The sequence below is a fragment of the Antechinus flavipes genome, chromosome 3 (genome assembly GCF_016432865.1).
Source record: "Antechinus flavipes isolate AdamAnt ecotype Samford, QLD, Australia chromosome 3, AdamAnt_v2, whole genome shotgun sequence".
NCBI lineage: Eukaryota > Metazoa > Chordata > Mammalia > Dasyuromorphia > Dasyuridae > Antechinus > Antechinus flavipes.
Genome location: NC_067400.1, coordinates 243,103,319 through 243,118,981, shown reverse-complemented (window position 1 = coordinate 243,118,981; position 15,663 = coordinate 243,103,319). Strand labels below are relative to the sequence as shown.

At 33.5% G+C, this 15,663-nt stretch overlaps 1 protein-coding gene across 3 annotated transcripts in view; it reads left to right on the top strand.

Annotated features, from left to right (window-relative positions):
• SH3BGR (SH3 domain binding glutamate rich protein) overlaps positions 1-13,733 on the top strand; it is a 99,400-nt gene extending 85,667 nt beyond the window's left edge. Inside the window, exons 6-9 of one of the 3 annotated variants that reach the window (XR_007951826.1) lie at positions 3,741-3,888; positions 7,351-7,402; positions 8,693-8,806; positions 13,335-13,733. Coding sequence is in view for 1 of the 3 variants with exons in the window: in XM_051984774.1 (XP_051840734.1) it covers positions 3,741-3,854 (114 nt within the window). In the remaining 2 variants the exon portion in view is untranslated. The remainder of the gene's footprint in view (positions 1-3,740; positions 3,889-7,350; positions 7,403-8,692; positions 8,807-13,334) is intronic. The other 2 variants (XR_007951825.1, XM_051984774.1) reach the window with 2 other exon arrangements.
• The last annotated feature ends 1,930 nt before the right edge of the window (positions 13,734-15,663 follow it).

The following is a 15,663-nucleotide window of genomic DNA, read 5'->3' as shown; positions in this document are numbered from 1 at the left end:
CTGACTAAAATTACAACACTCAGCTAGGTCTTCAAGTATTAACCTTTCTTACATGAGAAAAACTTTGCTTAGTATGGTTTATTCAAGCTCTTCCTTTTGAAAACAGCAAATATGAAACCAAGGAATGTAATTCAATATTTTGATGTTACTATGAAAATTTATAAATGCCTAGGGGATATTTACAAGTGAAGTTCAATGATAATTTGATATAATAAGGGCAATCTGTTTTTAGAAGAAGTGATCTTTGGCTAATCTCCTCTCACACCCCAGAAATCATATTACATTTGTAATTATGAAGTATTAAGAAGCCCTTTATGATATGTGAATACTTTTCTCTAATGGAATTAAAGGGATCAATTGTATTGGACAGTAAAAAATTATTGAAACCTATGCAGATTTTTGATTTTTAGGCATTAGTTCAAGGCAGTGCAGGTTCAGGAGCTTTGTGTAAGACACCCCAAAAGAGTGGGAGGAGGGGGCAGCTAGGTGAAAGAGCACCAGCCCTGAAGTCAGGAGGCCCTGAGTTCAAATGTGACCTTAACACTTCCTAGCTGTGTGACCCTGGGCAAGTCACTTAACCCCAATTGCCTCAAAGGGAAAAAAAAAAAGGTAGGAGGAGAGGATTTTTTGTTTTTGCCAAAGTGCTCAGTAGTTATATAGTACCAGAGAGATAATACAATCAGCAGTTTAAGAGTTAATCAGTTGGAGAAATTTGATGCACAATTGAGGGAGCAAAGACTCATAAATTGAGGAGGCAAGACAAATACAGATACCAAAAAATCAGTCAATTTAGAGAGGAAATAGCTTTGAGGTATAGGAGGAGGAGGAAGCCATGGAGAAGGGCAGATGTTGGGAACAAAGTTGAGAAATCTGTCCAAGAAGGATTCACTGTGAGGACTCTACAAAGACAGAAAGTACTTCCATACCTTTTAGTAGCAGCAGTTAGGATTACCTTTTCCGATATGTGTTTGTTCATGTGTGTTTCATTATCATTATATTCTTAGTTTAAAACCATTTTGCTGATAATGGGAGTGTGTATTTATGAGATAGTATGCCCCAGGGTTATGGGGAGAATATTTTGTTTTACTAACCTTCTGAGCAAATGCATGTTTTAAGAGCTAATTATGAGTACTAGCTTATTATTGATGAAAAACACACTAGTGGTGGCTTATGAGCAATTGTTTTAGAAAAGCAGCTCCATAAGCTACCTCTAGAAATTTACAATAGAAGCTTTTCTTTGGATAACCAGCCTGAATGTTAGTGTGAGTAGGAGAGACTAGCTCAAGAAGAGTGTTACATAATAGATTGTGTCTATAAGAGAAAAATCAAGTCTACACAATTATCTTAGATGAAGAGAAAAACATTTTACAAAACCTTTTATAAAAATCCATATGAGGAGTGCTTCAGATGTTCATGATTTGTGTGTGATCATTGACAAGTACCCTATTGTATTAATCCATATAAAATTTTTAAATAAAAAGTAGTTTGAGAACTAAGACACTAGAAATTTGGAGGATTAAGAAAAACTTAATGTAGAAATTGGTGCTTAGGCTTTTTCTTGAAAGAAGAGAAGGATTTATTTAACATGTATAGGACTGCTTGCCACTAGAGGAGGGGATGGAGAGAGGGAGGGGAAAAATCGGAACAGAAGTGAATGCAAGGGATAATATTGTAAAAAATTACCCTGGCATGGGTTCTGTCAATAAAAAAGTTATTAAAATTAAAAAAATACAAAAAAAGAAAAAAGAAAAAGAAAAGGAGAGAAGGATTTTTTGAAGCAAAGCTGAGGAGGGCCTAACCCAGTCATGGAAATGGTTAATGAGGGACCCATTGGGATGGGGAATTGAGTGCTATATAAGAAAGAAGACCAGTTCAGCTGGAGCTCAGAATGCAGGTGTGAGAATAATGCTTGAAAGAGGATTGTAGGACCATACTATGAAGACTTTAACAACTATTTTTATTTTATCCTAAAGGTAGTAAGGAGCTAGTGAAGTTGATTAAGTTGGAGACTGACATGGTCAGATTTGCACATAAGAAAAATAATTTTGGGGGCAACATGAAGGAAGGACTGAATTGTGAAAAGATTAGAGACAGGGATACCAAACAGGACATTGTAAAAATAATCCAGACAAAAGGTGATTAGAGTCTACACTAAGGTGGCAGATGTGAGACAAAGTCAAATGTCATAGATACCGTAGAGGTAGAAATTAAAAGATTTGGCAACTGGATGTGTGGAATGAGGGAGAGTAAGGAGTCACAGATAAATAGAAATTTATGGCCCTGGGAGACTAGGAGAATGGTGATGTCTTCTACTGAAATAATGAAGTTTAGAAGAGGGGAGGAATTTTGGGGAAAGATAGAGTTCATTTTTGTACATATTATTTGAAATGTCTTTGGGACATTTGGTGGTAGAGAGGAAGATAGAGAGAGTTTTTATCAACTTGCCTTTTTCTCAGGGAAGTAAGATGTTAGGTCATCTGTTATTAGTGTTCTATAAGGTTCTTAGAGAATCAGTAAATATGAAATTGGGCTGCCATGAGATAAATTCTAAGGGTGATGAATTATTGACTTCAGTACTTCAAGAATCCATGATTTCCTTGAATTGGAGATGTCTACTAATCTAAGGAACAGGCAACAAAGAATTGCATAATATTGGTTACCTAGTAAAATAAGGATTAAGAATTCTGGAGTAGTAGAAGATGGGTGTGACTGAGGCTCTGGCATTATAGATACTGAATCAATAAAGTGATTAAGACTAGATGGAGAATGAGAAAGAAATTGAAAAAAATAAGAATAGGTTTTATGGGAAAGGTGACTGAATTGAAAGGTACAAGTAGAAAATTTTAAACTCCTACCTCATTTTTGAAACTGGCATAATTCTGTGAAATGATGAAGGCTATAAGTATAGGGGTGGCTATGTTGGTTGTCACAGAAGTAGTGTAGGTGACTTGGAATTTGGATTTGACAAGGCTGAGGAATTATGTAGTCAGAATGTTAAAGTTATTATAAACATTAATATTAAAGTCTGCAAATTTTATGGCAGGATCATAAACAATCGTAATAGTGCTAAGCAAACTTTAAAATGTTAGGACTAATTTTTTACTCTATAGATTATTGATAACTTTCTTAGCTTTTTGCTGTAGAATATAGTAGATCCTAAATTGGACATGCTTTATCAAGCACAAAAAATGTTAAATTTCTGTTATTGCCTCCTATTGGTTGCTTAGTCTTCTACATTTAATTTTTGATTTTTCTTTTTTTTTTGAAAAAATTTTTCTTCACTTACATATAAAATTTTTTAAACATTATTTTAAAAAAATTTTGAATTCCAAATTGCTCTCTTCCAGGCTTTCCTCCCTCCTTATTGGGAGGACAAGCAATTTGATAAAGGTTATACATATATAGTCATACTAAACATATTCCCACATTTGTTTTGTTGTGACTTTAAGATTTTTCTACAAATGTTCTGGATAAAATAATTCTCTGACATATTCTATTTGTTAACATTATAAGTCAAAGATATATTTTAAAGAAAAACAAATAAAACACACTGGATTTATTTATCTTGGAAGCATTCTGCTACACTCCCATCTAGTAAAAGTCTATGCTGTAGAATATTATTTCAAAGGATAGAGAGACTTATTTTTGTACTTTTTTGTCAAAGTTTTTTTTAGTTCCTTTTAATAATTTAATTTTGATGAATATCTATAAATGATATTATTATCATTTGTATAAATAAGGAGGGGACTACAGAAGAGGAAGAAAAAGAGGAAGCAGAAGAGGAGGAAAAAGAGGAAGCTGAAGAGGAAGAAAAAGAGGAAGCACAAGAGAACGAAGAGGCAGAAGATTCTTAGTTCTTTTCATGCTTCATTTATTCAAGTTTCTCAGGTAGGTATTGTTCTTGAAAAATATTATTCCAGGAATGATTGTGATGAGCCATTCATTAATCTTAAATTTCTAGTTTCAGAAAAACAAGTCTCAATATGGACCATTTGAATGTGTCTTGGTCTCTTTTTCCAAGGCATTGGTTCTCAAATTTGAAAGGATGCATGATCATATTAATTGGGTTCAATACAACTTTTTGTTACTTAATGTCAACTGAGCTCTCACTACAACAAAGTAATTCTTTTATGCCTCCCTAACTGAATCCCTGTAACATTCCCTATAACAGCTTTTCCTAATTTTTAGCTTCTCTCCTCAATCTTCTATACTTCCTTTTGTCTCCTTCCACTCAGCAGACCTTGCCTGAAAATATACTAAGAAAAGATGTTTACAATTGTCCATCTCAAAACTTCTTATCATTACCTATTTTCTCTTTTACTCTATTCTTTGAAGTAGAGGTTTTCCTTCTCCTTGACAAAACTTCTACTTGTAGCCTTGATCCTACCTACTTTCTGCTTTTTTTTTTTTAGCAGACTATTCTTTTCCTCTCCTTCCCTTTTACCTTTTCTCATTTTTCTCTTCCCACCCACTCTCACTTACCACTCTCTTCCTTTCCCTCTCTACCTTGTGTCTCTCACTTTCACCTACTCTTCTTCTTCTTTCCCCCTCTTTCTCTCTCCCTCCATCCCTTCCCCTATTTATTCTTCCTGCAGATATGTCCAAGTCTTCCTCATTCTTGAAAAAATTCTCTGATTTGATCTTATCCTTTCTTCCAGGTTTTGTTCTTTCTCTCTCTGTTCTTCTTTTCTGCCGAACTATAATAATTGTCTACACTTATTGCCTCTTGGCAGTTTTTCATCTAAATTTTTTCAACCCTTTGTAATCTTGTTTCAGACCTCATAACTCAACTGAAAATATTCTCTCTGACATTATCAGAGGTCTTTTAATGGACAATTATGAGAATCTTTCTTCAATTCTTACCTCTCTTGAATTCTCTGAATTCTTTGATACTGCTGACCACCATTTCCTCTTGGAGACTCTCTCCTCTCTGGGTTTTTATGATATAGCTGCCTATTGGTTTTCCTTCCTGAAAAGGAAAATAATCTGACAACTTCTTTTCATTCTCCTTTGCTGGACCAGCATCTGTATCACATACTATAAATGTGAGTATACCTTAGACTCTTTTCTTCCCTCTTCTCTATTCTCGCCCTATCCTCTCTCCAACTTATATGGATTCAATTTTTTCTCTATGTAGATTACTCTCAGATATCTATCCATCCATCCATCCATCCCTTATCTCTTTCCTGAACTGCACTTTCACATTGCCACCTCTTACTGCACTTTTAAAACTATATGTTATTTTAAACTCTGTATATCCAAAACAGAACACATAGTCTTTTCCTCAAAACTTTATTCTCTTCAGAAATCCCTTATATACCTAACATATACTTTCTAGCTATCTAATCAATTGACAAATTGTTGATAACCCCACATATATCTATCATTTGTGCCTTTCTCATTTGTGCCTTTCTCTGTATTCCCAAAATGATCACAATAATATAGGCCTTCATCCCCTTTTGTCTGGCCTTTTCATCTGGACTTTTGCAATATCAAATTACTATCCATATTTGTCTCTACCCATTTGGATCCATCCTCATCACAGATACTAAGTGTTTTTCCTAAGGCCTCATCACATTACTACCCTACTCTATAAACTCCAGTGGTTCTTTTTTACCTGTAGGATAAAATATAAGCTCTTCTGTTTATCATTTAATGTTTTTAATCACTTGGCTACACATTTCTTTTACACTTTTGTTAAATACAGCTTTAATAGTATAAAACTATGCTAATACTTTTGGGATACCTTTTATTATTCTGATTTATGCATACTTCAGACAAGCCAAACTGACCTCTTTACTATTCTTTATATATGGATTCCATCTCTCATAACTATGCCTTAGCACTAGTTATACCCCAATCCTAAAATACATTACCTCCTGAATTCTACTTCTTAGAATTCCTACCTTTCTTTAAAGTTCAATTCAAATCTAACCTTCTACATGAAATCTTTCCCGCCTCCTTCATCTGCTAGTAGGGAGGGAATAAACATTTCAGGAACTGTGCTAAGAGCTTTTAATACATATGTCATTTGATCTTTACAACAAACCTGTGTTAGATGTTATTATTATCATTTTATACTTGAGGAGACTGAAGAAATAAAGCTGGAGTGATTTCTCCAGGGTAACAGTGTCAGAACCAACTGTTCTGGGGTCAGAAGTTAGATTTGAACTTAGGTCTTCCTGATTCTAAGCCCTGTATTCTATCTATTATACACCAGCTTTCTCTAGTATCTACATTCCAAATTTACTTATATTTATTTTATATCTGTATTTTTTATACCTTGGTAATAGAGTTTTAAAGACCTTTTTCATGGGTAACCTAGGTAGGTAGCCTAGAGATTATACTGCAAATATTATACAACTACATCAGACCTTCACTCTTTAGCTTGCTATGTAATAAACCACATTATTTATTCTCCCTTAGGGTAATCATTGAATACATCTTTATATTTACTCATAAATTAATAAAATAATAGCATCCCCTCAATTAGTAGCTCTGAGATACCCTCCAGTTTATTAACTATTAATAATCAAATATACTTGAGAAATTTTTTTTACTATAAATCTTTTTTTTTAAACTATAAACTTTTACTCATTTCTTTCTACATTGAGCCTCTTATTCTCCTAAGCTTAGCTAAACATCCAATACAAAAAATAATAAAACAGACATAAATAATTATTTATAGTGTGAACCTCCTGTGCTAAAGAAAACTATTTTCAGGTCTAAAATGACAAGAAGCCGGGGAGATATCCAATCATGGAAAGATAAGAGATATTGAGAGTCATGCTTAGCTAAATTTGAGATGCTAGGACCAGGATTCTGTGACCAAACAATCCCAAAGACATCAAGACAATCCAGCAAGCATTTATTAAGAACCTGTTTTATGCTAGGCATAGTGTTAAGCACTGACAATAAAAAGAAAGATAAAAAACTGTGAGCCTGCAAGGAGTTCACAGTCTAATAGGACACAGGAGGTACTAAACAGAATGGTGTTAGTAAAACCATTTGGACTGCTGAGATTGGAACTGTTGATTAATTATGTGTCCTTCCCGTCCCTCTGTTTCCCAAAGGGGCATGTCCTGGTCTCCCCAAAACTAATCTTCCTGTCTTGGGAGGTCATTTACCTTTTATGTTTTCTGTATTTAAGGTAAGCTTTAAAGATAAAAATGACTAATCATTTCATTGTTAGCCTAAGTGTGTGATTGCATGAATATGGCAGGAGACCAATAGTGACCATCTAGGAGCAGAGAGGGAGATGCAGCCCTTCAGCATTCCAGAAAAACACTATTTTTCTTTGGCTGGGGGCATAGGAGCAAATTAAAAAGAATTATTTATTCATGTTTACAGCTTGACAGAGAAGAAAGAAAGAGACTCTCTTAAAAGCAAACATTAAAGACAGGTAAGCAGAAAGGGGAAATAAACTTTCCAGGGATGGAGATATATTTCAGGAAGATAAATTTACTGCTCTTTGCAACTAACAGAGGGAAAGGGAAGTGGGCAAGAAGAATCAGTTGCTCCAATGTCAGAAACAATAAAACCCTGACTGGTGACTTATGTTTTGTTTGGTCACACAGCTCCAGTCCTAGACTCTTGAGCTTTTACTTTTCATGTATCTCAATCTCTCCATCCTCCTGCTGCTGCTGCTGGTGATAGTGGCATCCCAGACTGTACATCCCTTTTCCCCTTCCTTTAACATGGATGGGATTGATTTATTTGTCAAAGTCATGCTAAAACTATGCTAAACACATACTTACGTTCCACTGAAAACTGATTTTCATAATAAGCCTAAGACACTGAAAGATTTTGACATTATTTCTGAATCATCAACTGAATTAAATTATATTAATTAAAATTTGAATATTGAAATGTTTTATTACTTTATCACATTTTAAAACTATGTATATGTATATATCTATGTATGTACATATATAGAAAATCTATATTGAGATCCCACTTCTGAGGCCTATTATCTCTATAGCCTTCAGAAAATAACCCGGGGTTATGGACCTTACTGGATTTAACTTTCATCATTTGTAAAGGGAAATAGCTAGTACTATACTAATAAGTTGAAGCTATATCCCTGATTTTGGACTTTATTTGAAAGTAAAGTGTTTAGTTATACATGGTAAGTTTGTGCCACTTTGTGGTTTTAAATAGTCATTTTCCTTAAAATGAAAAATGACTACACCCATTGTTTATAAGAGGAGAAAATTCCTACAGTCATAAGACATATCATTGAGAGTTCGCACTGGCAGAACAGAGAGAGAAGTCAGGGTGCGTTCTGTTCAAGTTCTAGCTGGATTGCTAACCTATAGTAATAGAAGGAATTCCCTTACCAGAAGCTTCCTACATAGATAAAATCACAAGTCTCAATAGCAAACAAAATAGTGTACAAATTTTTAAAGTAGTTCTTTAATTATCAATGACCTAAAGAAATATGTAAGTACTATGAGTTGTTTTCTATCTTGTACCCTCCTGAAATCACTGACTAAAATGCCCATTCACTAGATCATATTTATTTCTATTTTCTTGGCAACACCAAGGTTCTAGTCCATGTATGGGCCATATAAATCCTGCATTTAAAAATATAATTGCAGTTACATGCTTTTGACAACAGAATGAATAACACTTCTGTTATGTTAGTTTGATAAGTGATCAGTTAATCAACAAGCATTTTGCATTGTCCTAGGCTCCAGACAGAGTCTAAAAACAAACAAGCCAAAAAGCAATAGTCCCTGCTCTCAAGAAGCCTACATTTTATTTGAAGAAACATGTATACATATTAGAATAAAACTCATTGCAAGTAGGTATTATTTTATTCTTTGTACTTATATCCCCCATACCTAGTATAATCAATGATACATAGTAGGTGATTAACAAATACTTGCTTATTTGATTAACATAGATATATGCAAAATGAATATCTCATGTAGAAGATGATGCTTGAGCTAAGCTGTAAAAGTAACTCAGGATAAGAAGAGATGGAAATAAGAACAGAATATATTCTAAACGTGGGGATCATTCTGTGCAAAGGCAAGTTTGGGACATGGACTGTTGAATGTGAGAACAATCAAGCAGGTCAGTTTGGCTAGAGTATAGTGTGTATGAAGGTTAATAAAATAAAGGGTAAATAAAGTAAGTTAGAACATCTGAAAGGCTTAAAATGCTAAACAAAGGAGTTCATATCTGATCCTCGAACTACAAAGGAGCCACTATAGTTTATTGATCAGGGCAATGACATGGTCAGACCTGTACTTTCGGGAAATCACTTTGACATCTATGTTGAAAAAACACAGATTTAAGTAAGTAGTATATTTTCTTAGTCATCAATTAAGTGATGATAAGAAAATAGTGATAAGAACCATAATGATTATATAATAGGTCTGCAGAAAATGTTGACTGAATTAAGATGAGGAAAGTATGGAAAGAGCAAAGATAAAAACCAAAAGACTGGTAATTAAAGTTGAGAAATTATGTTAATAAATACAAATTTTGCTAATAAATACTGTCACTTCCAACTTGCTATTTGGCACTTCTTGGAAACTCTATGACATCCTAGGAATGTCACAAACCCATTTTGGAAAACATTATTTTATAGAGAGCTATTATAGTTTCTAAAAATCTTGGAAATTTTAGTGATTTTCTTTTAGGTTATCATTAGGATATTATTTAGGTATCATTAAATATTTTTGGAGGGTAGAGGTAAGGAAAAATAAACATTAGTTCAAGATTTTCATTTTATAGATAGGTAAAGTGAGACAAGGGAAGATAGGTGATTTGCTCGGGTCTTACAACTAGCTACTTTCAGAATTGAAAATAGAATCCATGTCTTTCATGCTATTGTTTAAAATCATATTCTTTCCTACATCAAAATTAATTTCTGGGAAAATAAAAGTTGGCAGGTGACTTGAAGAAATTAAGTGGAGAAAAAATTCTATCACTGTAATGATAATAAAACAAAATGTGACTGTATACTTCATTTCCCCTCTTATCAATAATATAAAATGCAAAAAAATCAACAAAATGTTTATAAATATCATTCAAATCTCCTTAACCAGATATTTTAAATTTATAAAACTGGCATTTCTTTTTAGAATAATATTTACGTAAAATAAGATTTAACATTCATTATAACAAATCATTAAATATTAAATAACATAATTTAATCATAAACTTTAATTTTGCCAAATATTTTATAGCCTAATCCTGGAGAGATTAAAATATAGCCTAAGAGATATAAATCAATTGGCATACCTTTCATCATACCTGTTATCAATAAGAACAATTTGTTACCTCTAATATTTGCTATTTTTTAGCTATATGAAATTCCCATTCTATTCACATATAATATCCATTATAAAGCATACACAAAATAGAAATATGATGAAAAAGTGAAATGAAGTTTTTCAAAGCAATTTTTATTTATAACTAATTCAGAATCCGTTTTTGATGTCACTAAATATTCTTTTCATAAATAATATTAACATTTTTAATGATGACAATGTGATTGAATATTTCATTTTTTAAAAGAATTTTGGTTGACATAATGTGTCATAATATGTCAAATATGTCGTAATGTTAAAAATGAAAGAAGACTTGAGAATACTGTATTCATTTTGTGAAACTTTCATTCTTTCCTCAGGATACACTGAATGACATATATGACATATCTATTTGATGCAATCAATATGTATGTTAAATAGTAATAAAATGTAATTTTTTTTTGCTTTTTATGAGCATTTATAATTTAGTTTTCCAAAATGCTTACAGGAGGTCAATCATACCTTGCTTCTTCACATCTTATTAATCAGTGGCACCTGGTTTTCTGTGAAAAAGGAATAGGGCTAAGTGAAACACTTGGATTTTACTATTGGCCAATGGTACAGCACTTCACTTGTTTAAGGCTGTCAGGTTAGAATTCTAGGCCAAAAAGAACACTTGATTGAAATGGGCCTCTTGGATTCCTCATGTCAATTATTGCACAAAATACCAAAGCAAATAAATTGTAGTAACCGTGGTAGACACTTGATTTTAGTTTTGCTTATAAGATTTTCCTGGCTTTGTTCTATGTTTCCCTCTTTAATTGCCCAGACTTTTTTCTTTTGAAAATAATACTTTCCAGTCAAAATCTTGAGGTTCTTTCTCTGTAAAATTTTTGTATCTATTTCATTGTTCCTTAGATTCCACTTTGTTTTTCTTCAGCTTCACAGAATTTTGTGGAAACATTTTCCTCTTGCATCATCTTCCCATTTTCTTGGGATTTGGGGTCTAGAGATATCTGAGCCAGGTGTAAAGCAGGGTTCTAATACTGTGTTTCTGATTAATAGGTTTCTTTTTGTAATCCTATGCGTTTTGTAATGCATTAAAATATTCTTAGAAAGGGTTCAAAAGTTTCACCAGACTGATGAAGGGATCCATGATTAAAATGGTTTAAAACCTCTGTTGTTCTTTTATAAATCACATCTAAATTTCACAAGTCTAGCTCTTTGTCCCAATGGTCTACGACTAATTGCAATAGGGAGTTAATTTTTCTGACATGAGAAACATGGCCCAAGTTCTCGATGACTAGGTATATCGAAGATCACGTTAGAGATTATCCTCAAAGGCTTCTTCTCTGTATGTTCAGCCATTGACCTTTTCCATTTTCTTTTGTTTCATCTGTAGGATCTCTAGACTCATTCAGCAACCATCCATTTGAAATGATAGAGGCAATTTTTGAAGATCTGGGAGAAAGTTAATTTAGAGGATTGAGATTTGTTTAGGAGATGAGAACTCAGTATTTCACTTTTTTTTCTCCATAGGATAAATCTGTTCTTTGGTAACATGCAGAGATATGGACATTATAATCTGTTTTCTATGATTTTCTAACTTATATAAACCGTTTTTTTGGTGTGTATATCTCTCCTAGTTTGAGATATCCTCTGGGAATAATGGCTCTCTTTTCAAATTTTTCCATTGTTGTATCCTGTTTAGCATTTACAGCCCTTCATCATCTAGTCTCAATTTATCTTTACAGGCTTATTATACATTACTCTCATAAACTCTTCATTCAAACCAAGTTGACATTATTACTGTTCCTTATATACTCTGTCTTCCATTTCTGTCTGTACTGGCTTTAATATGCTTCTTATAAAGCATATTAAAGCTCCCTTCTCCACTTCTTAGAATGCTTACTTACCTTCAAAGTTTAGGTCAGTCCAAACTTCTATAAGAGCTTTTCCTAATCCCTCTGACTGGCAGTACCTTCTTCCTCACCAAATTATCCTCCAGCTATTTTGTTTCTATTTGTAAAATAATCTGCAGGCTTCTAGGAATTTATGAGGTAATTCTTTATGGAGAAGAAATTTTCAATCTTTGGTGTTCAAGATTTAGGGACAAGAAAGTATGAGATTTGGTGGATAGGGAGAAAGAGAACAAGGAATTGAGTGAGAACAATACCTGCTCTCAGGTATTGAGAGCAAGTAGATGGAGTACTAGCAAATATAGCCACAGTGAGACATCCTCATATCCTCCACAGCTAGGATTAGGAAACTATCCCATTATTCCCTCAAGGCCTGAGGAAGGTGCTAAATTCCTCAACATATATTCTGTTTCATGGTTTGTCTTTGTATTTTTGTACCTCGCTGTCTCCATTGTATGGTAGGTGGCTAATAAATGTCTACTGATTGATTGTCATCTTTCACCAATCCAATGAACTCCTGTGACTCGATATAGCTGCTCCCAGAAGAGCTGCACTACCTACTTGTAAAATGTTACCATTGTTAACTTTGTTATTGCCACTTCTTACATCTCTCTTTATATCACTTAGCCTGCCTCTATTCCCACTGCCACTACAACTTCCCTGTCCATGGAGAAGGGGAATGATGGAGGCAGTATAGGGGAGCCAATTGCTATTATCTTTACTGATGCTACTATAACCCACCAGTGAGAGCGGCTTCTATCAGAAAATGGTAATCAGGGGCAACTAGGTGGACAATAGATAGAGCACCAGCCCTGAAGTCAGGAGGCTCAGAAAATGGGAAGGCAGAAAGATACCTTCCCCATATTTTCTTCCTGCCCTCCATGGATCATCTTAAGAAAACTCTGGGGAGGATATCTTAGAAGCCTACTTACTGCTCTAGTATGGTACTTAGTGAAATTCGGTATGATTAGATATAATTTTAGGCCAGTTTTTTATATGAAAATGTTAATTCTTCTCTCTTGTACTTGGGTTAATATTAGTTTATAGCACAGAAGAAAATTTAATGCATGTAAAATAACCAAGACTGTAATAAATATTCAAGGAGTATTCTAAAAGTATTTTTCTCCTTAATGTTTTCCTTTCTCTTTAGGAAGTGAAGGACAAGCCATACCACAGTATTTCATCAATATTGTCCCAGGAAAATAAATTGGCCTGAGGTTTAGAGACATTTCTTAACATATCAGTACTACATTGAGGAGTTGCTGTGCTATTTATATGGGTAGGTGTATATTGTCTATCTGCATATGAAAGGAAATATGGATATATTCACATTACTTTATATTTGGTTCAAATAGATATGTTTACTATGAAAGAGCACCCTTAATATTACTCTGAAAATTTTATTCCAAAGTGTGAAACTAGCTCAAATTCAGCCCAAGAGATTTTAAGGATGTTCCCTGTACCTGTGCTTTATGCTGCTTCTGTCAGAACAATTTTGAGCATGTTATTGTGTACAACAGTCTAAATAAAAGCTTTCAATGTAAAATCATGCCTTTGTCCAGAAAAGTCTCATTTTCTTGCTGCAGTCCCAATCACCAGTATTTTAGTTTACATATTGCATAGCCATACATGAGGTAATATTTTCCATAGATATTATGCTGTTTTTGATTTTTTTATTTACTACTATTTTTATGGATATTTAATGTATGCATAATATCTATTTTAATTTCTTTATAAGTGACTTAGTGATGATGTCTACATGTATAAATGTGGTAGAAAAGACATGTAAATTGTAGTATTTTCTTCATGAAGATCTATTGTTTTACCACTCTAGTTGTAGATTGTACTAGTGGTTTTTTCCTTTCAATATTATATACATACACATATGTGTGTGTGTGTGTGTGTATACATATATATATATATACACATACACATACATACATACACACATATACACATACATATATGTATTTGCACACACATATATTACATCACAATCTTTTTAGGAAAGAAATACAAATTTTGGTCCCTTCTTTCATGAACCCAATTTGAACCCTCTATATCTAATCTGTGACCAAAATTTATTAATTTCACTTTTTTAATACCTCTCAAACCATTTTCTGCCACCAACTTAGTACAGGGTTTCATTGCTTCATGTTTGGAGGCTATTGGTGGATCTATATGCATCAAATCTCTCCCCACTTTAATTTATCTTTTGTTTAGCCACTATAGTGATTTTTCTAAAGACCAAGTTTGATTATGTCTTATATTCCTTAGTGGCTTCCTATCATTTATAGAATTAACTATGAAATCTTCTATTTGACATTCAAAATCCTTCATAACCTAGTCCCTTCCAATATTTCCACTCTTCTTATATCTTACTTTCTGCCACATACTTTTTGATTCAGTGACTGGCCTCCTTGCTGTTCCATAAAAAAGACAGTCCATCTCTTGGTTTAAGACATTTTATCTTCCTTTTTCCTATGTCTGGAATGTTCTCCCTCTTCATATCTCCCTACTGATTTCCTTGGCTTCCTTTAAGTCTCAGATAATATCTCATCAGTTCCAGGAAGACTTTCCCAATCTCTCATAATTCTAGTGCCTCCTCTCTCTTAAATTATTTCCTATTTACATTGAACATAGATTTTTAAAAAATGTATTTGTTTGCTCATTGTCTCCACCATTAGATTGTGAGCACTGAGATTAGAGATTATTGTTCACTTCTTCTTGTATTCCCATCACTTAGCACAGTATTTTAATAAATGTTTACTGATGACATCACTGGAGTGGACAGAGACTTGAAACAAGGATACCCGCCAGTACATTCTTGCAATAGACTAAGTGTGAGATGATGACAGTTTGCCCTAACGTGGTGGCTATGTAAATAAAGATATAAATGACAAAATTTGGCAACAGATTGGATATATGGGATTAGAACAAGTGACAAACCCTGGATAACAATGAACGTATATGAGTGGGAAGATGGTGGCACCTTAGACAATAATTGAAAAAAATTGAAAAGTTTGAAGGGAAAAAAATGAGTTCTGTTTTGATTATTTTGAGTTTGAAGATTTTTGTGAGACATTCAGTTTGAGATATTCAATAGGCATTTGATGATGTGAGATTGGAGGTCTGGAAGAAGATGAGAGTTGAATAAGTAGATCTGAAAATCATCAACATAGAGATGATAATAGAATCCATGAAATTTGATGAGATCACCAAGTGAACTGCTATACAGGAGGAAAATAAGAGGATCCAGGATCCAGCACAGAACATAGCATGGAGGAAGATCCAGTAAAGAAGACTGAAAAAGAATTGTCAGACAACAAGGAAGAGAACCAGGGAACAGTGTTCTAAAAAACTAGGAAAAATGAGTTTGAAGAATAGGAGGAAGACTGACAGTGACAAGAGCTAAATGATTGTGAAAAGTTGTTAGATTTAACAATTAAAAGATCCTTCGTAACTTTTGAGAGGGCAGT